The sequence below is a fragment of the Mus caroli genome, unplaced genomic scaffold (genome assembly GCF_978045245.1).
Source record: "Mus caroli unplaced genomic scaffold, Mus_caroli_1 scaffold_6, whole genome shotgun sequence".
Classification (NCBI taxonomy): Eukaryota; Metazoa; Chordata; class Mammalia; order Rodentia; family Muridae; genus Mus; species Mus caroli.
The window spans coordinates 2,241,003-2,261,542 of NW_028227261.1; the positions used below are offsets into that span (position 1 = coordinate 2,241,003).

The 20,540-nt window shown below is 52.8% G+C and overlaps 2 protein-coding genes across 5 annotated transcripts; both read left to right on the forward strand.

Annotated features, from left to right (window-relative positions):
• The first annotated feature begins 485 nt into the window (after positions 1-485).
• Positions 486-15,887, forward strand: Ccdc27 (coiled-coil domain containing 27). 2 transcript variants are annotated; one of them, XM_021160590.3, is made up of 12 exons: positions 486-755; positions 1,301-1,427; positions 2,049-2,150; positions 2,896-3,050; positions 4,834-5,013; positions 5,772-5,864; positions 6,163-6,577; positions 6,766-6,896; positions 9,392-9,469; positions 9,732-9,944; positions 14,532-14,636; positions 15,765-15,887. In XM_021160590.3, exons 1-12 carry the CDS (start codon positions 567-569, stop codon positions 15,885-15,887), a joined length of 1,911 nt encoding a protein of 636 aa, XP_021016249.1. In that variant the 5' UTR covers positions 486-566. The 2 variants fall into 2 exon arrangements, with proteins under 2 accessions (XP_021016249.1, XP_085694663.1); XM_085838537.1 differs by lacking the exon at positions 15,765-15,887 and having other exon boundaries at positions 14,532-14,911.
• Positions 15,888-16,981: 1,094 nt separating this feature from the next.
• Positions 16,982-19,306, forward strand: Smim1 (small integral membrane protein 1 (Vel blood group)). Of its 3 annotated transcripts, none has more exons than XM_021160159.3 (3): positions 16,982-17,098; positions 18,766-18,895; positions 19,139-19,306. In XM_021160159.3, the coding sequence occupies exons 2-3, from the start codon at positions 18,786-18,788 to the stop codon at positions 19,263-19,265; spliced, it is 237 nt and encodes a 78-aa protein (XP_021015818.1). In that variant the 5' UTR covers positions 16,982-17,098; positions 18,766-18,785; the 3' UTR covers positions 19,266-19,306. The 3 variants fall into 3 exon arrangements, with proteins under 3 accessions (XP_021015818.1, XP_085694666.1, XP_085694665.1); XM_085838540.1 differs by lacking the exon at positions 16,982-17,098 and adding an exon at positions 17,742-17,847; XM_085838539.1 differs by lacking the exon at positions 16,982-17,098 and adding an exon at positions 18,249-18,516.
• Positions 19,307-20,540: the final 1,234 nt, after the last annotated feature.

Below are 20,540 nucleotides of genomic sequence, written 5' to 3' on the forward strand. Positions count from 1 at the left end.
ACGACCCGTACAACTGAACCCCCTCCAGGACTTGAGAAGGATCATGTCAGTCTAGGCTGACTCTCGTCTTTGCAGAATAAAACAAGCAGCGTAGACTTCCCTCCTCAGCGTCTCCAGAGCTCTCACTGTGAAGTGCAGATCATCTTTCCTCACCGTCCAGTCGAAGCATTTGATACCCTGGAGTGAGACCTCCTGTCCATGTGTCCAGTGGACAAACACCAATAAAAGAAAAGAAAATGACTACTCCTGCACCCTTGACAACTGCAAGAGGGGCACTGCCGGCCCTGGGGTCAGACCGCCTCTCTTACTCTTGTGACTCTCTGAGATTTGGTGGGAATAGTGTTTGCGTCTACTTCCAGATCCTTTCCCTAAATTGCAGCAAATGGAGACTATGACGCTGCCCTGTTTCTATGGAGACATCTGTGATGCCACACACTGCTCCCTGGAGCCTTGGAAGCCTGTCTTTTCTTGCTTGGACTGCTCTGAAGAGTCAAGCTAAGACTGTCTTCCCTTCCGTAAGCGGAGCCGCGCACAGGTTATTCGGCGACTTTGGTTCTGACTCCTCTATGAAGCAGGAGAACTTGCCTCAGGAATGCTGCTCCACATCCCCCAAGATCAGCAAGGGCCTGATGGTGCTTCAGAGCATAGCCAGCCGGGGCTGGGACACACAGGACTCAGAGAAGAAACCACAAAGTACCCAGCAAAGCTTCAAAAAGTCAAGCCAGGCGGCCGCCGGATGCTTCTATGGCAAAGAGGTACGGGGTTGGGTGGAGTGCTTCTAACCTGGCTATGGCCACTCTTCTCCTTGCTAAAGGGTCATGGGAGCTGTCAGCCAGCAGAGCTTGGTGAAGGGGGACTGAAGACTGCAGCCTCTGGTAGGGCAGAGCCCTGGCTGTCCTTGCCCAGTGCCCTGAAGGACCCTTCGGGGAGGTTAGCTGTATGGAGTAGCTGGCTTCCTCCTCTGCAGACCTTAGTATGGACAGCCAAGCCTAAAGGAGGAAGTCAACCCAAGCAAGGAGACTGAATCTGTCCTGAAGGTCAGAGAGAAAAGGGTGAGAAGAGGCAAGAGTCACCTGAGCCCACCGTTCACCGGGGGAGCCAGGGATGGTGAAGTCGGCGGACTCCGTGACTTCCCAGTTGGGTGCTGAGGACCCATCTAAGGGTTGTCTCTAATATGTGTGTGCTTCCCAGCTGGCCAGGAAAGGAGCAGACCATTGCCACAAGCTACAGCACAGACAGGGGCCCTGCAGCCATACTGAAGGCACACCCAAGCATTTGCTATTATTTCTTTTCCTGCCAGGACAAGATCAAGAAACTCACCAAACACAACAGCTTTTTGTCTGAAATGGAAGATATGAGAAAAGCCTTCCTCATGCGGCCTGGGTGTCCCCAGTTCAGTACCAGGACAACATCCGTGTCTCACGTGGGTAAGACCTCCCCTGCCCTGTACCACCAAGCATGGCTGGAGAAACTTGCTGCCTCCTGAAACTCTTCAGCCTGTAAGGAGCTGTAGGAGGTCACGGTTGTGAGATCTCAGAACCGTGGGAGCACAGACTTTGGGAGGCCTGTGCTGAGACTGGGGGATAACCAACCTGAAGGAGAGGTCAGTTTTATCCCATTCATGATTATACCTGTTTTGTTGTTAGGAGCTCAGTCAGAGTCAAGGCCACACCCTAACCTCTTGGCTTCCTGGCCTGCTTTTGCTCCGTGTCCCAATAGCAGCTTGAAGACTTGCCCGTGAAGCTCAGTAGTAGCCAGGCACTGGTCCCCAGCAATGGGAATTGTGTGATTGTTGGGGGGTAAGTCCAGGCTGCAGGGTGTATATCTACATCCTGTCACTGGGCACCACGTTTGGTCTGCTCAGAGGGAACATTGTGACCAGATGGGTAAGAAGACAGAGCCCGTGTTTTGATGGAGTCCATGATTCAGGCTCACACCTCCATAGGAGGACTGACTTGTTTAAAGATCATCACATGATCAGCCTGGGCCCTAGAGATCCTAGGGCAGGGAGAATTTCTTGTCACTTCTTGGTGCCTTGCCCATTCCAGGTTCTGCCACTATGGTTGATCTCCCAAGGACCTGCTCTGGAGTTTGGAAGTCGACTGAAGACCATCCCCTAGACAGGCTGGGCTCTGCCAACAGTGTGGATGGTAAGAGGATCCTAGAGGTCTCTGCCTGTATCTTCTGGGGCTCTGGGCAATAAAGCCACTCCCAGGTACATCTGCTGTGCCCTTATAGAACTCTTCCCAAGACTGCCTATCCCTCAAATGCTCTGAGACACAGGCCACCTAGATCCAGGCCTGCAGGACTCCACTCTTTCTAGGGGAGACACTAGCACTGCTCCTTGTCTTTGGCTGAACTGCAGTGAAGGCTGCATTCTCTACCTCCCATGTACCACTAGCTTCCAGGCCCCAAGGCACTGCCTCCTTGAATAGAGAAATAGGCTTTCATTAGCCAGAAGGTGAGATGAACATGGTAATTTCAGGCAATGACCTGCAGTGAGCCACTCTTTCCAAGCTTAAGAAGGTGAAGAATCCCAAAGTCTAAAGCAGAACTGTGGGGTTCAAGAGGGCTGGGTCATGGTGTAAGCAAGGGCAGGAGCGGATGGTTTCCTTTCCTGATTGCCAGACTCTTGGGTATGTGCTAGGTGGGGGTAGGTAGGTAGCCGTGGGATCTGAGTATATGCTAGGTGGGGGTGGGATCTGAGTATATGCTAGGTGGGGATGGGATCTGAGTATATGTCAGGTGGGGGTGGAATTTTAATTTGACAGTGGGGGACAGATAGCTCATTGGACAGATCCTGGCTTCTGATGGAGGGTTGGGAGGGGTGGATACTACCGTGGAAGATTCCACAGGGAAGAATCCAACCCTCTCTGGCCTCTTCTTCCTCCACAGGGAGGCTCTTTCCATTCAGCAAGAGTGCTTGTGAGCTCAACTACCCACGGAAGAGGAGTGAGCCCTCAGACCTGAGTCCCACCGGCAGCCCCACTGTGGTCAAGAAGTCCCAGAGAACCAGAATGCCCTGGTATATCTCAGTCATCCATGAGAAGGTAGGGTCCCTGGCTGTCCCCTTGTCCTGCTCACCCATGGGTGTCTAGATAGCTGTGGTTTAAAACGACTCCCAGACACACTACATCTCCTTCTAGGAATCCAGAGATCGTCAGCCACCCTCTCCCCGCCCCCACTGTGCGTGCTCAGGGACATGCACTGTTTCTCCTTCCTTGTCCCAGGGTACTTTAACCTGGCACGGGACTTTTAAACATGTGTAGCCATCAACCATTCTGTACACCTTCAGCCCAGAAGTCTCTGTGAACATGAGTCCTAACAATGTGAGTGACAGAAGCCCAGGGGTTTGTGCACAAGCCAGCACAGGCTGGTGGAATCTCTCCTGAGGGATGAGCCCATAGTTCACTTGTCTGAGACTCCAGTGGTTGAAGTTTGACTTCTGGGCCTCTCTAGCCTTGTTTTTAAAATAAACAGATGCACAGAACTAGAAGCACTTAATCTAGGCTTTGGAAGATTCTAGGTTATTACTAATCCATCTGTCCTATCATTTTGCATTCCGGAGCTCAAACTCTGAGTCTTGTGCGTGTGCTTACAACCCCAATGTCTTCTATCACTCTCTTGTTTTGAGGCCCACATGCTCAGGCTGGCTTTGAACTTACTTTATAGCACAGGCAGACCTTGAATTCTCCATCCTCCTGTCTCAGCCTCTCGAGTGAGTTGAGATTCCACGACATCTCCACAGACAAATTTTAATAAAGCACAGGCTCCATTTCTTTACAAGATGGGTGTTCCCCCTTGTCTTCTTCTGTGGCTCCTGCAGGGGCAGCTTCCTCACTCCTGGCATCCCCGAGTCCAGTCATGTCTCTCTCTGGTCAGCTGCTTTCTCTGTGGTAGGCCTTCTCTTAACTCCAGGTTGTGTCGATTTTCTCAAATGTATTGCTTACTGTATCTGTATCACAGATTCGTGTGTTCGTGCACATGTGCAGGTGTGTGTGTGTATGTGTGTGTGTAAAGGACTTGGGTGTTGCTCTGAGGGTGCTGTCTGCCTTAGTTTTCGAGACAGGGTCTCTCACTGAGTACACTAGGCTGGCCCTAAAGATCTGCCCATGTCTGTCATCCAGGTGCTAGGATATAAGTGTGCTCCCTGCCCCACACCCTGGCTTTTTCTTTAATGTTGAGTTAACTTTAAATTATTGGCTTTAATAAAATGAGACAGGTTTTCACTTTTATTCTTTTTAATGAATTATTTTCGTGCATACAAGTGTTTTGCTTGCATGTGTGTCTGCTTTCTGTGTACAGTGCCAGATGCCCTGGAACTGATTTTACAGATGGTGATGAGCCATTGTGTGTGGGGTGGGGCTGGGAATAAAACCCTAGTCCTCTGGGAAAACGCTCAGTGTTCTTAACCACCAAGACATCTCCCCAACCCCAACCCCAACCCCTACTGTAGGTGGGTTCCAGAAACCAAACTCAAGTATTTTGCTGGCTGAGCATCTCCTCAGTTCCTATCTGTCCTTCTTCCCCTTCCTCCTTCCTTCCTTCCTTCCTTCCTTCCTTCCTTCCTTCCTTCCTTCCTTCCTTCCTTCCTTCCCTTCCCTTCCCCTTCCTTCCTTCCTTCCTTCCTTCCTTCCTTCCTTCCTTCTTTCCTTCCTTCCTTCTTTCCTTCCTTCCTTCTTTCCTCCCTCCCTCCCTCCCTCCCTCCCTCCCTCCCTCCCTCCCTCCCTCCCTCCCTCCCTCTCTTCCTCCCTTCTGTCCCTCTAGGGACAGATAAATCCCTGTGCTGAGAACTTGGTCTTGGACATCCCGAGTTGATCCCTTTCCGTTCAGGATCACTCTCTGCTCCTGATGGGAGAAGAGCTCCAGCGTTTCTCCGAGATGGAGAGCCAGATGCAGAAGAAAGATCAGGAGATCCTGACGCTCCAGAAGGAGAAGGAGGCCCTGAAGAAGCAGCTGAAGAACCTGCTCAGAGGCAAAGGCACAGAAACCTCTTCAGCTTCCATCAGGATGGTGAGCCTTCTGGCACATGGCCTGGAGAAGCACTGAGGTGTCCCCAAGAGCAGAGGGCTCTGCTGCCTCTGTCCGTTCAGGTCTCGGCTGAGGGCTGGGCGAGGCAGGTCCATGTGGTCAGGAATGGACTCTTGATTGGTCTGAGACTTGATATCGCTCATACCTGATGACTGCACTTAGGTGGAAGCAGGCATGAAGTGGGGGCAGGGAGGAGACTGGAGCTCCTGGATAGTGCCTGGGAACCTCGGGAGAAACTGCCCACGCAGATACCTGAGGCAGAACAAACAGGACTGCTTCCCCACCCCAGCAAGGGCTCTAATGCAGGCATGAGAGGACAGGCCAGCCAGGGGAGCCACAAATGATCATGGTGTCAAGTGCATGCTGAAAACTGATCTGGTGGGACCCAGAGCCCTGCTGTGCCCCCAGGGCTGCTCCTCCACAGACCTTTGCCTTGCTTTTCTGGAGAGTGCCACTTCTTCATCCTCCCTCCTTCCTCAGCAACCATGATTCCTCTTCCTCATCTACCAATATCTCTTCCTCCTCAGTTCCTTTTTTTTTCCCTCCTCCTCCTCCTCCTCCTCCTCCTTCTCAGGGCCCACCTCCAGCAGAGTCCCAGTCTTGCTCTGGCTGGGCCGAGTTCAGCAGGTACAGCCTCCTCAGGTGGCCCCTCTGTAGTTAGACAGATGCTCTTCTATGAGAGGATGGGAGGAGGGGGGACCTCACCTGGAGAGTCTGAGGTTCACAGCTGCATCTGATAGGACCGGTCCTTTGAGACGCCCCTGAAGCTGGGGAGGATGAGTGTGCTGAAGACCATATACAAAGAAGAGGATGAGCTACAACACTGGATGCAGGTGTGGAGCCAGCCGGAGCTCCAGGCTTTCACTCTCCGATCCTGCTAGGGGAGGACGGGTGCTAGGTGGCCCCAGCCCGGTCTGTGGTGCCCCACTCCCCACCCCAAGTGCAGATGAGGGCAGTGGATGAGCTCAATGCCCCTCCCCACCAAGAGCACTGGTCGGTTGTGTCCTGATAGGAGGAGATAAACGAACTGGGTTGCTTCCTAGAGTAGGTACCTCCCCCACCCCTATCCCCCGTACGTGGGGGCATCTGTGTCCACCACCCTTTTCTCTCTGCCCCAACCCCCACCCCCAGATGCAGGAGGAATATAGCATGGCGGAGAGTAGCAAGGAGCTGCACATGGAACCAGGAAGCGCCGTAGAGGAAAAGAGCTCTGAGGGGCCACCCGAGGAGGCTGCAGGTGCCAAGCTGAGCAGGGCCAGCCAGAGCAAGACCGAGACTCGGCTGGAGGTGGGCCCCGAGGAGGAGGAGGAAGAGGAGGAGGAGGGTGACGAAGCAAAAGGAACTGAGGAGGGAGAGAGATCGGTGGATGAGGAAGAGGCATCATGGGAGCTGCGGGAGGAGGAGGAATGTCACCCCAAGAGGTCCTACTCCATGACGGAGTCTTTTGAGGAGGAGCTGATGGCTCAGCTGGAGGAGTACGAACGGATGTTGATGGACTTCCAGAGTGAGCTGGAATTCACTAGGTCCAGATATTCTCTGGCTACAGGTAGGGGACAAGGGGCCTGATGTGGTGGGGTGTGGGTGCTCAGGCCTGCCAACTTCTCAAGAGAAGCAGGGGATGCAGCTTCCTCTCCACCAGGAGCTGCATCAAGAAGGGCGACCAGTCATTCAGACAAGCCACTCAGAGCCAGGTCCTCCCTCTCTGGCCCTGCCCGTCTGCTCCTCTACTCTTAGGGACCATCACATCTTTGCAGCGGCAAACTGACTTCCAAGAGTCTCAGCTGCGGAAGGTCACCACGGAGAACGAGCTGCTGGAGAAGGAGCTCCGGGAACGGAAGCAGCAGCTACAAGACATGACAGACAAGGTGGTGTGCGCATGCGCTCAGCAGCCGTACTGGCCTGTCTCAGGGAGCACAGCCAGCAGAACCCAGTAGGCCCAGCAGTTCGGGGAGCATGGCTTTCCTTAGGAACAAAGATTCCACGCTCAGGGCACCAGCTGGTGACAGCAGAGCCAAGATTCCTACCTGCGTTTATGGACAACCACGGCCCCGATGTTCTTTGGTCTAGAATATGTGTCCCTTTGTCCTGTGCCATGGTAACCCCGGTCACTTACTAAACATTTGCTGGTCCCTGAGTGTCGGGGCTAACTAGCCACTTTTAGAGGATGCTTAGCTATGGGGCTCACTCACGCTTCTGTTATCAATACCCAAAGTAAAACATGTGATGAATTGATAGGTGTTTCCTACCCACCAAGCTACTCCACAAATGCCTCCCTCTCATATACCCCCTCCCACAACAACGGCTTCTAAGTTTTCTAGCCAATTCTTCAGGAAACTCCACTGAGGCATCAGATAAGGCTCCTCAAAGAGTCATCATCGTCACTGAGTCATCAGTGAATGTCTGCCTCTTTCCCTGGTTCCTCACCTGCCTTGCACGGGCAGGAGTCCCTCTCCTCACCCTTTGCCTTCCTCGCATCATCTTATCCCAACGTGGGCGAGGGCCTTGTGTGTGCACATCCTTGCAGCTGTTCATGAGTTTCACTAAACAAACACTCGTGTATCTGTGAGGCCCGTGTCCTGATACTGAGCTTCTGTACGCAGGGCCTTCTCTTTCTCGATGATAGCCTGATGTTTCTGCATAGAATATTTAGAGGAAGTTCGGTTTTCTTCTCTTTTGAAAGGAAGTATGTCTTTAAAGCTTCGGGAATACTCGCTACCTGAAAATGCCTTGATTCTGCACACTGATAAGCGTCAGGTGGAGCCCAGTTGGGAGACCCTTATCCCACCTTGCTCCGAAGGTGAGGGAATTGCTCTTGTAGCTTACAGACCTGCTGGTGAGAAGCCCAAGGTCAAAAATCCTGTGTCTTGAAGGCTGTTTGTTGGGAAGCTGTGAGCTTCTGCCTCTGTCCAGGATGTCCTGGAACTGCAGAGTTGTTCCTTTATCGCTGCTATTGTTGCTATTATTATTGTTGTTGTTGCAGTATTGACTCGTGTTTTGCCTGTATGTGTGTCTGTGCCAAGGTGTCAGCTCCCCTGGAATTGGAATACGGATAGTTGTAAATTGCCATGTGGGTGCTGGGGATTGAACCCCAGTCGTCTGGAAGAGCAGCCAGAGCCCTTAACCAATGAGCCATCTCTCCAGCCCCTATTTTTCCCCTAACATTGGGAGTTTCATCTCATGCATCCCAATTCCAATCCCTTCCCAGTTTTTCCACATCTGCTTGCCTTGTGACCTCGCCCCCAGCCCCCCAAAAAAAGACAAAAATAATTTTAAAAGAAGAAAAGAAAGAAGAAGTCCACTTTGTGTTATCCATCTCACTGGAGCATGGCTCCTTAGATAGAACGGAGCCCTTTCTCTCCCGTTGACTTGTCCCTTGTTAGCCTGCTGTGTCGTCACACACCGTAGAGGCACTCCGTGGCCTTCAGGACTTGTGGCCTGTGTCCTAGAGTCTTTGTTTGCATTTGCTGTGCACGTCTTTGTTCTAGTCTCTTCTCTGTTGCTCTGACACAACCTCCTGACAGAAAGCAGCTTGGGGACCAACGGTTCATTTTCCCTCAACAGATGAGCGAATCCAGTTCACAGTCCCTCGTGGCAGCGAAGTCAAGGCTGGAGCCAGAAGCAGCTAAAACCCACAGTCGAGAGCAGAGAGGATGAATGCTAGCATGCTTAGTGCTCAGAGAACAGTGTTTGTTCCTGCACAGTCCAGAGCCCCAGCCAGGGAAGGGAGCCATCTACTTTCAGGCGTGGCCCTTCCCAAATAAATTAATCATCAAGACAGTCTCCCTACAGCCACACCCACAGACCAACATGGTCTCTATTTCTGTTAAACTTGCTGCCCCAGGCTGCCTGCTACCTGGGACTGTGCAGGTGACTATGTTGTGGTCCTGGCAGAGTGGTTGCTTGAACTCCCGTACAATCTCATCTAGTCTTTGTGGTAGTGAAGGTTCCTTGAAAGCTAGGGACCTGCAAGAGTGTCTTCGTTATGAGTAAAGGATCTTGCTTGGGTTCTGGGCCTGCAGGCAGGAGGCTGAGAGTGTCCACAACTCAGCACACAAGGCTCTTAACTTCCTGTAACAGCAGGCCGCTGACTGCCGTTCCTCTCTGACATTTACAGGACACTGAGTGTGACCAGTACTGTCTTTGGCTTCCCTGTGAACAGTCTGGCTTTCTTAGCTCTGTGACGTAGGGCGCCATCCAATGTTCTGCTTCCTGTGTCCGTGGGCCCTCTCTCCTCTTCCACATTTCTCTGGCAGAACCCTACAGTGTTCATTCCTGGGAGGGCCAGGGAGGCAGATCGGGTGTCTGTGCTTTATCTGCCCTGGGCCTGGGATCCAGGCTGACTCCACTGTCTGCCCTGCAGTTCTCCAACCTCCGGGAGGAAAAGAAGCATCAGGAGATAATGGGACTCATTGAGAAGGAAAACCTGGTCCTCCGACAGGTGAGGGCTTTTGGGCGTCGCTGAAGGCTGGGGAGGGCTACCTTTCTTGTGGGCTGGTCTACCATCATGGACAAGATAAGGCTGGAACATCTGCACAGTTGAGTTGGGTCGCTTCATCCAGGCTGCGCCTCACTCAACAGACCCACTGTGGGGGTCTGGCAGCAGATGGGCTGGGTTGCAGGAACCCGAGGTTCATTGCCTCCACCTTTTGGGAAGAAGTGGTAAGGACCACTAATGCTCTGCCTCTCCCGGTTCTCTCCAGCAAGTTGCAGACTTGAAGATGGATCTCGTCAGCAGTGAGCAGACTATTAAAGAGCTGAACACCCAAACCAAAGAGCTGGAAGATCAGGTTAACACCAACAAGGACCACCTGAGGCGGTGGAAGGATTTGCATGATGACCTACAGACACGTAATGAGATCATCCAACAGACAGAGCAACAAACTCATGTGGTCCTGGAGGCCACCCAGGCCAGGGTAATACCCACCCTCACAGACCATGTGCCCAGCAGACAAGGGCTCTGGCTCATCATGCTTCCGATCACAGCTGCAGTGTAGAGTTGTTTGGCAAGTGCTGGGGGGAGGGAGTGAAGGCTCAGGGAACATTATGGAAACACAGAGGGCAAGGGCCAGTGCTGTTTATGGAGAAAGCGGGCCTTGAGGTCAGCTAGAGAAAGAGGCGGTTGGAAGCGTAATTGTGTCCATGTCTGGCCCCCATCCTGCCACCTCCCTCCTGCCCCTAAGTATATCCTTCCATCCTGCTTTTCTCTTTTCTAAATTGATTTTTATAACCTACTCAGTTAATTTGGTACTGCCATATGTGAATGGCTGCGGATTCACACACCAGGGCATGAACAACCTGTTGCTAACTGCCTAGCTCCTGGGCTGGAGTCAGGGGGAGCTCCAGAGCCCATTCTGCTCCACGCTGGAATTAAAAAGGAAATCCTCTGTGTGTGTGTGTGTGTGTGTGTGTGTGTGTGTGTGTGTATGTATGTGTGTGTATGGGTATGTGTGCGTATGTGTGTGTGTATGTGTGTATGTATATGTATGTGAGTATGTCTGTGTGTTTATCTGTATGTGTCTCTGTGTGTGTGTATGTATGGGTATGTGTGCGTATGTATGTGTGTATGTGTATATGTGTGTGTATGTATATGTATGTGAGTGTGTCTGTGTGTTTATGTGTGTGTGTATGTCTCTGTGTGTGTGTCTGTGTGTATGTATGTGTGTATATGTATGTATGTGTGTATGTGTGTGTGTCTGTGTGTGTCTGTGTATGTCTGTGTATGTCTGTGTGTGTGTGTGTGTATATGTGTGTATGTCTGTGTGTGTGTCTGTGTATGTATATATGTGTGTGTGTCTGTGTGTGTGTCTGTGTGTGTGTGTCTATGTATGTATGTGTATATGTGTGTGTGTGTGCATCGGTACATGTGAGTGCAGATGCCTGCAGAGGCTAGATGCTTCAGATGCCTGTGGAACTGGATATAAAGTGCCCCTTCCCACATGGGTGCTGAGATCTTGTAATCTGTGGTAGTTGGAATAAGATTGGCCCTCATGAGTTCATGTTTTCAGACCTGGTCCCCAGTTGATGGAACTTGTTTGGGAAGGGTCAGGGAGTGTGGCCTTGTTGGAAGATGATGGGTTTTGAGGTTTCAAAAGACTCATACCATCCCTAGTGTCTCCTGCTCTGCCTCCTACACAATGGGTCAAGATGTAAGATCTTCTGTATATATGCCTCACCACCATGGACGTCAGCTCTGTAAACCCCACGGTCAAATGAGCCCTTTCTTTTATACCTTGCCTTGGTCACAGTCTCATTGCCACGATAGTAAAAGTAACTAGACAGACTTGAACTCAGGCCCTCTGCAGGAGTATGACAGGCTCTTAACTGCTGAGCCACCTCGCCTGTCATAGTCTATGGTAGAGTGTTTGGCTGGTTTGATCTTGTGCACGTGTCCACGGCTGCCACGTGTTCATGTACGTAATTCCGTTCATGTCTAGGGGAATGCTTCCCAGCTCTCTTCCCCATCCTCTGACTCCCACATCCCTTCCACCCTTCCTCCTTGATTGTTCCCTGAACCTTGAGGGTGGCGGAAATATTCCTTTCCCCACTAGAGGGAGGAGTTGGAGGGGAGAGGTCAGAAAATCCAGACCTGCTTGCAGGTGAACTGGGCCCAGATCTTGCTATCTTGAGCCGCTGCAGTGCCCTAAGCCCAGCACAGAGAGGTGTTTATGAGGGACTCGGGCTCAGTTCAGAGCTGATCTCATTCCAGAATGAAGCAAAACGGAAGGCTGCGTGCATGCAGGTACAGGCTTTAGACAGATCTCTCCCTCTCATCCACCAGGGTATGAGGGTGGGTAGCCTGATCCATCTCTGTCCTCTATCCTGCTCCGGTCATCCCTCCTGGCCAGCTGGTGCCTGTTAGGAAACTGCTTCTGGTTCCATTGTGGTCCTATGGACAGCACTAGCCTAGAGAAGATGTGTCTTGTATCATTTGCCAGTGTGTGTGGACTTGGTAGAGACTGTAATGTTGGGTTGACAAAATTCTGAGTCAGGTGCTGATAGGTGAGGCTCCTGGGGGGAAGGAAACTGAGGCTGGATACCCCAGGCGACTGCTACCTCCTGACCAGAGGCAACAACTCTGCAACAAAATTTGAGCCTGCAGTGTTCTGGGTTCCTTGGGAACCTTACCTGACGCTTGACGTGGGGTGGGCACCCAAGAAAACCCGGAAGGACAGTGGAGGCAAACAATCCAGAGTTCCAGGTTAGCCTCAGCTACCCAGGGAGTTGTGGATCAGCCTGGGCTACATCAGACCCTGTCTCTGGAGGCTGCAGAGATGGCTCAGGGGTTGTCTGCTCTTTCAGGTGACCCACACAGTGGTGCACAAGCATTCGTCACTCCAATTCCAGGGGGCCCAACACCCTCTTCTGGCCTCAGACGGCACTAGTTTGTGGCACACAGACAGGGTGGCAACACTCTCACGGACATGCAATAAAAACAGGCAAATCTTTCCAAAAAAAAAAAAAAAAGACCTTGTTATCAACAGCAACATTAGAAGGAAGACCCTTTTCACTTGGCCCTGCTGAGGAGGTAGCCTAGGAAGTAGCCATGTACGGAGCTCTAGGTAATGTAAGCGCTCTCTGGCTCCCCTTGAGTGTTTCTGTATTACAGGGTGTGTGTGTGTGTGTGTTCAGATACAGTGTGAGAGGGCTGTCTTGTATCCATGGCTGGGATGGTCTCCGTCTGAGGAATACTGGGGTACAGGTTAGAAGATTTTACCCCTGGGCATGTGATTGCCTTGCCCTTGGATGCTGGCTGGATGACCAGACCTAAGCTCAAGGATATTGACAAGCACCAAAGCCTAAAACATGCGCAGGGTGACCCCTAGAGTGACTTCTGGGAGCTGGTTCACAGCATGGGGGCCTCGTCCCAGAAGGGAAGGGAGAAGGGTCAAATGCCCACAGTCAGGATCAGAGCACTCAGAACCACCTACCAGCTTCCTGGAGAGTGTCCTGGTGGGCCAGGGGGAAGGTGCTGAGTGGGGAGCAGAAAGCAGGCTTTAGGAGTCCTGTACACCCTGTACCATTTTTATTAGATTTGGTTTCTAATTTTCTTTGGTCAAAGGTGAGACCTAGGGTGTTGTGCACTCTAAGCAAGTACTTTACCAGAATGGAATCCAGTTTTTTTTGTTTTTGTTTTTGTTTGTTTTTCAAGACAGGGTTTCTCTGTGTAGCCCTGGCTGTCCTGGAACTCACTTTGTAGACCAGGCTGGCCTCGAACTCAGAAATCCGCCTGTCTCTGCCTCCCAAGTGCTGGGATCAAAGGTGTGCGCTACCACGCCTGGCTTGGAATCCAGTCCTTATTTTATTTTAAAATTTGTATCATATGTTTCCTTAATCTCTGTCTGTCTCCTCCTTTCTCTTGTGTCTAGGCACACTTGAGCACGTGGATGTGTGTAGGTCAGAGGCTAATTTTTAGGAGTTGGTTCCCTCCTTCCACTATGTAGGTCTCAAATATTGAACTCAGATCATCCATCAGCCACAACAGCAAGTACCTTTACCTGATGCGCTGTCTCACTGGCTACTTTTTTATTGTCAAGGTTTAATGGATGCGTGTGTGCGTGTGTGCATGTGTGCGTGTGTGTAATAGATGAAAGAGATTTGTCTAAACAATTGATAGTTTCTAGAGACAGGATGGGGCAAATTGTTAAAGAGGCTGAGATGGGGCTGGAGTGTTAGCTCAGCCATTAAGAGCACTGGCTGCTCTTCCAGAGTACATGGGTTCAATTCCCAGCACCCACACAGGCAGTTACGTTACAATTACCAAATAACTTCAGTCCCATGGGATCTGATGCCCTCTTCTGGCCTCTGTGAGCATTGCATGCATTTGGTGTACAGACATAGCACTCAGGCAAAACTCCCATACATATAACACTAAGCAAAACAAACAAACAAACAAACAAACAAACAAAAGAGGCTGAGGTCTTCAGTGGCATCTAGAAACTGAAGTGTATACCACTTTTATTTATTTATTTTTTTACAGTATTTTGAGTCTGTGCCTTCAAAGAGCCAGAAGAGGGCATCAGGTCTCCTGGAGCTGGAGATACTGGCAGCAGTGAGTCCTGTTAGGTGCTGGGAACAGAACTCAAGTCCTCTGCAAGAGCAGCATGTGCTCTTAGTCATGGAGCCATCGCTCCAGCTGTGATGATATTTTACAGCCATGTACAGGGCTGGGAATATATCTCAGTGGTGGAGAGCTTCCCTCATTAGCATGTAAGAGGCCTGCGCGCACACACACACACACACACACACACACACACACACACACACTTGTTTAGTTTAAGAACATAAAAATAAGCAAGTTGGTATGCTAAAGCTTTTGTGCTTCGGTGCGGGGCCACCCAAGGAACCGGGATTTGATCCAGAACATTCTAACTCTTAGGCAAGTCCCACTTCCAGCCATGGCACGCAGAAGCAAGAAATACTTTCCTGGCCTGCAGGCTTACTGTAGCAGGGCCAGGCATCTTTCTCGGTAGCAGCGGGGTGCCTTTCACCTTTGTTCACAGTATGAGAAGCTAAGAAATAAGATCATCCAGGCGGTCTTCAGTGTCAGTGGGAACAAGAACTTGTCCATGGAACTCTCTGATAGCTACATCCTGGAATCCCTGCAGGTGAGGGGAGTCAAGCTGTGTTTACCACCTGAGGCTGAGGGAAGAGGGGAGGCTTGGACTCATGGAAACCCAGCTCTCATCCTGCCAATGCCTTCCATGCACTGTAACCCCAGGACACTCCTTGAGACCAGGCTATCCCTGGGGATAGCTGTAACATGGAGTTGTAGAACCTGAGATACAGCCTCATGGAGGAGGGGCACTCAGCTACCCTAACCCTCATCCTTGCACAAGGAGAGGGACTGGCTGCCTGTATTCTGGAAGTTGTCTGGCCAGCTCAGCTTCCTTGGTAGAGTCTTCTCTATAGAAGCTGCTGGGCCAGAGTCCTGGCACAGACTCCTCCCTCTTGGCCTCAGCCTTGCCAACTCCTATGGACCCCCAAGGCAGAAGCTTTGGACAGGTCTGGGGCTGCAGCACTGTCCACCAGCCCTTGGGGGCTAATCCTAGGACTGTGCATTTCTCTAAACTGTAGGTCTTTTTTTTTTTTTTTAAGGGATAGGCATGCCTACCCTGAAGGTATTGGGCACCACCAGAGCCCTGGGATCATTGAGGTACCAGGCTGCTCTGGTTGTGACCACATGTGACATAGGGTCGCATCTCACTAGCAGCCAATCTGTTCCCAAGGTCTAGGCCTTCTGTTATATTGCCCTGTGAGCCCAACATGATGGCATTTCCCTGTAGCTCATGGAGAGCGAGCCTGAGTCACGGCTACCTCTGAGGAGTAGGACCCTGGGGATAGGACGGAGTAGATGCCTGAGGTCCCATAACTCTTTCTGCTAGGAGTGAGGACAAGCTGGGGAGGGACCAGATGGCCCTTCTGCACGAGACCAGACAGCTTTCTGGTCTGTAGGCATCTAAGGCATATTCCTTCAGTGCCGTATTGACCAAAGGGGTGGGTTTATAGTGAAGGTTAGACACAAGCCTACTCCTGGGACAAGCACATTGTCACCTTCCACCCTGCCTCCCGTGGCATCACAGCCCTGGCAGGGACACACACTTCAGAGGCAGAGATCTCTGTCTTTGTTTTGATATGGGTTTGCTCTTGCCTGCTGCAGCAAGTCCTGGGGAGTGGGGATGGGAGACCTCCGTGCAGATCTGAGAAATCACCCACTGACTATGTTTCTTGTTCAGAGGATCATCTCGGAGAGGAGTGACTTCTACAGTCAGCTGAAGCAAAAGGGCGTGAAGGTGCCCCCACTACAGCAGTCAGATGTCTCCCTGCCCGGCAAGATCAAGAAGATGGCATCCAAGTGATACAGCATGCCCAGCTGAGATCAGGACCCTGCTGGCGAAGCCAGTCTATGTGGATAGTTCTGTGATAGATAATTAAACCTTAGAGTTGGCCACCGTCTCATCTTCTCTGGTACCTACAGGACCTCATTCTCTGCACCTGAACCACCCAGGTCATGTCCCCTCCCACTGCACCCTCCCCTGGGTCAGAGGCTGGGTGCCTCCATGCTCTTCAGATCCAAACTTATGCTGGGGCATGCTCTTGCTACCGGGGCCCCTTTGGAAGATGGAGAAAGGGTGGGAGGCAGGAGGCGGTAGAGCTGCAGAGAACATCTTCCCAATCCTTGGGCTCCTGTGGGTCATGAAGTCTGTACCACGTGCTCTGCTCAGTAGAGAGCTCACTCACCGGCTGGCTCTTCATCCACATCTTGCGCACCCGCTCTTCTGCTACTGCAACTCCCCTGCACTGGGTGCCACCAGTTCAAAGGGGCCATCTCTGTCTTCCATCTGGAGTGTAACCAGGCTCTACCTGGGAGCACGGAACTGAGCCTGAGCTCCAGTCCGGCTCTGCGAGGCTGGGAAGGAACTGGCGCCCTCTGCAGGCGTCTGGGATGGCTTGTACGGTTCTGCAGCAGGCTGGGAAAAGTCCGAGGGGGGTCCGCCCCTCCTCATCTAGACTAGACTTCCTTGGCGACTGTGACTGCAGGCTTCCCAGGCTGGCCTCTCTCCCTTGGCCCCGCCCTTCAGATCCTGCCCCCTCCCCGGCCTCGGCCCCGCCCCCGTCACCCCAGGGGGGCTGGAGAAGCTTCCCTGGCTTGCGGGCGGCCCTTGCAAGAGGCACAGGTGAGTCGCACTCGGCAGAGACCGTGGCTTCCCTCCCGCACAGCCCAGGGAGGTGGGCCTGGCAGCACGCCCCACCACTCCATGTCCTCCGGGGCCAGAGCTTCCCTGGCCGGAGAATTCCAGACTGGGAAGGGTTAGGGAGGCCTAACCACACAAGGCTGTCAGGCCTGGAACTGCCGACTCAGCTCCTGGGGGGGAGGATCACCCTTGGGGCCAGTTTTTTCCTTTCTTCTAGCTGACTGCTCCTCTCTCCGCCACTGTTTTCTTTATTTAAGGCTCGAAGCACCAACCTTACCTCTCAACATCCTGGTTTGCCCTGCTGGGGAAAGGTGGGATCCATTGAACAGACCCTGACAGCCTTCCTGAGCACTGGAGGCTTCCGACGCGCCTTTGTAAGTTGGGGTCTCAGAGGTGCTCCGTGGGTAAACCGGTTTAATGAGCAGCTGCATGTTGGATTCCCTCCAGGGGACACTCTGTGTTTGAAAGGACCTTGTAGGCCCTTCCGACTGCGTCTATAACAGGTTACAGTGAAGGAAGCCTAGACGAGCCTGGCCCAAAGAGCTCACTGCTATCTTGTGGCCTGCCCAGCCAAAGATAGTCTGCAAATAACAGAATCCTACCACCTCAGGCTTGAACAAACTGGGAAGACTCTCTTCATACCCCAAAGTCTACAAGTGGGCAGGTTTTGCTGTAGATTTAGACAGCCCTATTGAGGCGAGTGTTGCACGGATATTTAGACTGCATATGTGGGTGTAGCAGCTCCAGCCATCACACAGGCAGGAAAGAGGTGGCCACTCTTAATTTGGGGAAAGCAAGTTCCCTCTCCCCACATTCCACTGTAGATAGCACTTTGCCCACAACTGGTGACATGGTAAAGGGGGATTGGGATCTTTAACCTGTCTCAGCCTAACGTGGCTGGCAGGAGGAAGGGACAGCCCTGTGCAAGCAGCTGGCAGATTCTTTCTGAAACAACAGCCCACCCACACTCCAGCAACACTCTGTCACCTCAGGCTGTCAGTCAGAGGCTCCACCAGAAGACACGAGTGGCTGTTAAGATGGTGCCCTTCCTCTTCCCATTCAGCCGAGCATCCTGAGGTTCTGGAGTCATTTCCTGCAGCCCAGTAGCCTGCTGTACCTTCAGGTACACAGGGTTATGTAGGACGGGCTGTATCCCCATTGCCCCAGCTGCTGGGAGACAGGGTCCGGGTCCTGGAGCTGGGTGCCACAAGGGAACATTGGGTACCCAGTACCTAACTTTATCTGTATCTCACAGCCTGTACTTCTAGTATGTGCCCTGTTCCCTTTAGGTAAACACGAGGTAACAGGAGAGGTCAGAGGGTAAATGACATGTTAGTGTCCACTATAAGCCTGTTGGCAGTAGGTAGGAGCAACCATGCATGGCAGTGATGTCACTGTGTCTGTTCTTTTCCCGGGCTGGCTGGCCCTGGGGGAGTCAGGGATGGTTTGGTGCTAGGAACCTTTCTGTTCTGGGCACTCGTGTGTCTCTATTTCCTGCCCATCTACAGCCCTCTGGAGCCCCTGCACCCACAGAAGCCCTGTCTGACTCCTCTCAGAAGCAGCAGGTGGAGGAGGGGCTGAGGACAGCTGCTGTGGGGCCTCCTCCCTGGCTGGCTGGGCTGGCCGTACCAGACACCAGCCACTGCTCATCCCTCCCCTTGCCAGCCTCTCTGGAGAGCAACTCCAGGCCTTATCTGTAGGGCTGGGGAGGAAGACGGTTATCAGGTTGTTGGCAGCTACACTTTCCTGGTCTCTGAAGGCTGCACTGGCTGTCTCCCCTGATAAATAGGAGGTAGGAGAGCCCCCTCAGAGGCCCCAGTTGTAAATGCAGAGGCTTACTTACATTCCCGAGGGTCAGGGCTGGCCACCACCCTGCCTCCCTGGGCTGGAATTCCTTATCAGGTTCTTCTGATGTGACCCTGAGCTAGTTTCTGGTTATCGTGGTAAATCCCTTCCCCTCCTTCCAGTCAGACCCTCCCCAATCAGCAACTTCTGTGAGTCTGGTCTGATACCTGCCTTATCTCCACTCTGAATGCTGTAGCTCCACCTCAAGCCTACAGCATGCAGTCCCAGGAGAGTGGTGTTCACTACAGCAGGTGGGACAGCAGCAGCCGGGATGAAGTCAGCATGACCGCCATGTCCAGCTCGGAAGAGGCCTCATGCTATAGGAGGTACAGTCCCAACAGGCCAGCAGCTCCCACTGATCTGACCAGCTTTGTTCAAGCCCAGCCTGCCCAGGTGCCCACGGCGCTGGGCATTACCTTTGAGCAGATAGGTAACTCCCACCTCTAGCAGAGCACTCAGGTCTACCTCTGCCCATCTTTTCCTGATCTAGCCTGCTGCTTCCCCACCCGTGTCCACTCGGGAACCTCCCCGTATCGTTGGTGTGGGCTCACTGGCTGTTCTTATTCTAGGATCTCCCAGAAGCTGTGCTCTGGCAAGCTGGGGATAGCCATGAAGGTGCTGGGTGGAGTGGCCCTCTTCTGGATCATCTTCATCCTGGGCTACATCACTGGCTACTACGTGCACAAGTGCAAATAAATGCTGCCCCACTCCCAGCCCTGGGGATTCCCTCCCATGTACACAGGCCATTTGTGCAGACACTCCTCCATACAGACCCCAGGGCATATGAAGATGCCAGTGTGCACTGTCAACATGGCTCCCCATCTCCAGTACACAGGGTAGATCCAAGACTGAAACCCCAGCCCAGGCAGCCACCCCAGAGTCACACAGGCTGGAGACTAGGCTGAGCTCCAGCCCCCCCCCCCCAGGTTGGGCTCTGTGCCCAGGGTGCCCCGATTCCTTTGGCCAATGCTTGATCTTCCCCAGCCTAGGGCCTAGGCCCACCCCTAGCTGAGGTTGGGGTGAGGGGCGGTCTGTGCAGAGGGGTGCTTGGCAGCCCTCAGGGGTGAGCTTCTCCCTGTGGGCAGGGCTCCTGGTCCTTTGGCCTTCCAGATTCCTGGTTGTGCAGGATGGGCCCTGAATAACGACTGTGGCTCCTATTTTTTCCAGGGCACACAGACAGGGCCTCAGATCTTTCTGTGCAGGGAACAGGGGCTTACCACCTCAGGGATGGCCCGGAGAGAAGCTGTGTGCCCTGCCGGCTGCCTCCCCACCAGCCCCCACTCCTTAGAGACTGTAGACAAATCACTGCTGAAGGAACAGTGGGTGACAGACTGTCTCCACTAGCACTGCCCAGCCAGGCATGACTCGTTCCAGGCCTGACCCTCCTCCACGGCTCCTCCTGTTTGGCTCTGTCTTGGAATGTGCCCCTCCTGACTGGGCCTTCTCCCAAGAACACAGAGACCCAAGGGTCAGGATGTGGCTGGACCTGTTCCCTCCTTACTGGACCACGTGAGGACAAGACCCTGAACAAGAGTACTGTGACTCGATGGGGACTTTGGTCCCCTCTCCAGTGGCCCATGTAGCACTTCCCTGGACCACACCTTGTTCCCAGTATGCTGTGAATTGGCACAAGGCTTGCAGGCTGTGGCTAGAAAAATGTGAGGTCTGCACACTGACCTGAGAGGGTGGCAGGCACAGGGGCTGCTGCTATCAGTGGCCAGAGAAAGGAGGCCAGAAGCCAACCCCTGCTTCTCCCTGGCCAGCGAGGCTGGTATGGTTGGCCTCTTCATCCTAAGAAGCTCCTGGGTAGGCCTGACCTAAGTTTCAGTGGTCCTTGTGTGGGAGTTTGCAGTAGAGCTACTCCAACTGACCTGGACCTCTGTAGTACAAGTCTAGACCCCAAGTCTAATAGACAACTCCACCCCCACCCCCTTCACTCACAGGCTCCAAATGAGTAAGACAGTGGTGTGT

Bases quoted from the DNA above. Each gene is read 5' to 3' on its own strand.
- Ccdc27 (XM_085838537.1), top strand. From the start codon at position 567: ATGAAGCAGGAGAACTTGCCTCAGGAATGCTGCTCCACATCCCCCAAG. The intron at 1,428-2,048 runs GTAAGACCTCCC...TGCCCATTCCAG, and splicing joins AACATCCGTGTCTCACGTGG to GTTCTGCCACTATGGTTGAT. The intron at 9,945-14,531 runs GTAATACCCACC...CTTTGTTCACAG, and splicing joins TGGAGGCCACCCAGGCCAGG to TATGAGAAGCTAAGAAATAA.
- Smim1 (XM_021160159.3), top strand. From the start codon at position 18,786: ATGCAGTCCCAGGAGAGTGGTGTTCACTACAGCAGGTGGGACAGCAGC. The intron at 18,896-19,138 runs GTACAGTCCCAA...TTCTTATTCTAG, and splicing joins GAGGCCTCATGCTATAGGAG to GATCTCCCAGAAGCTGTGCT.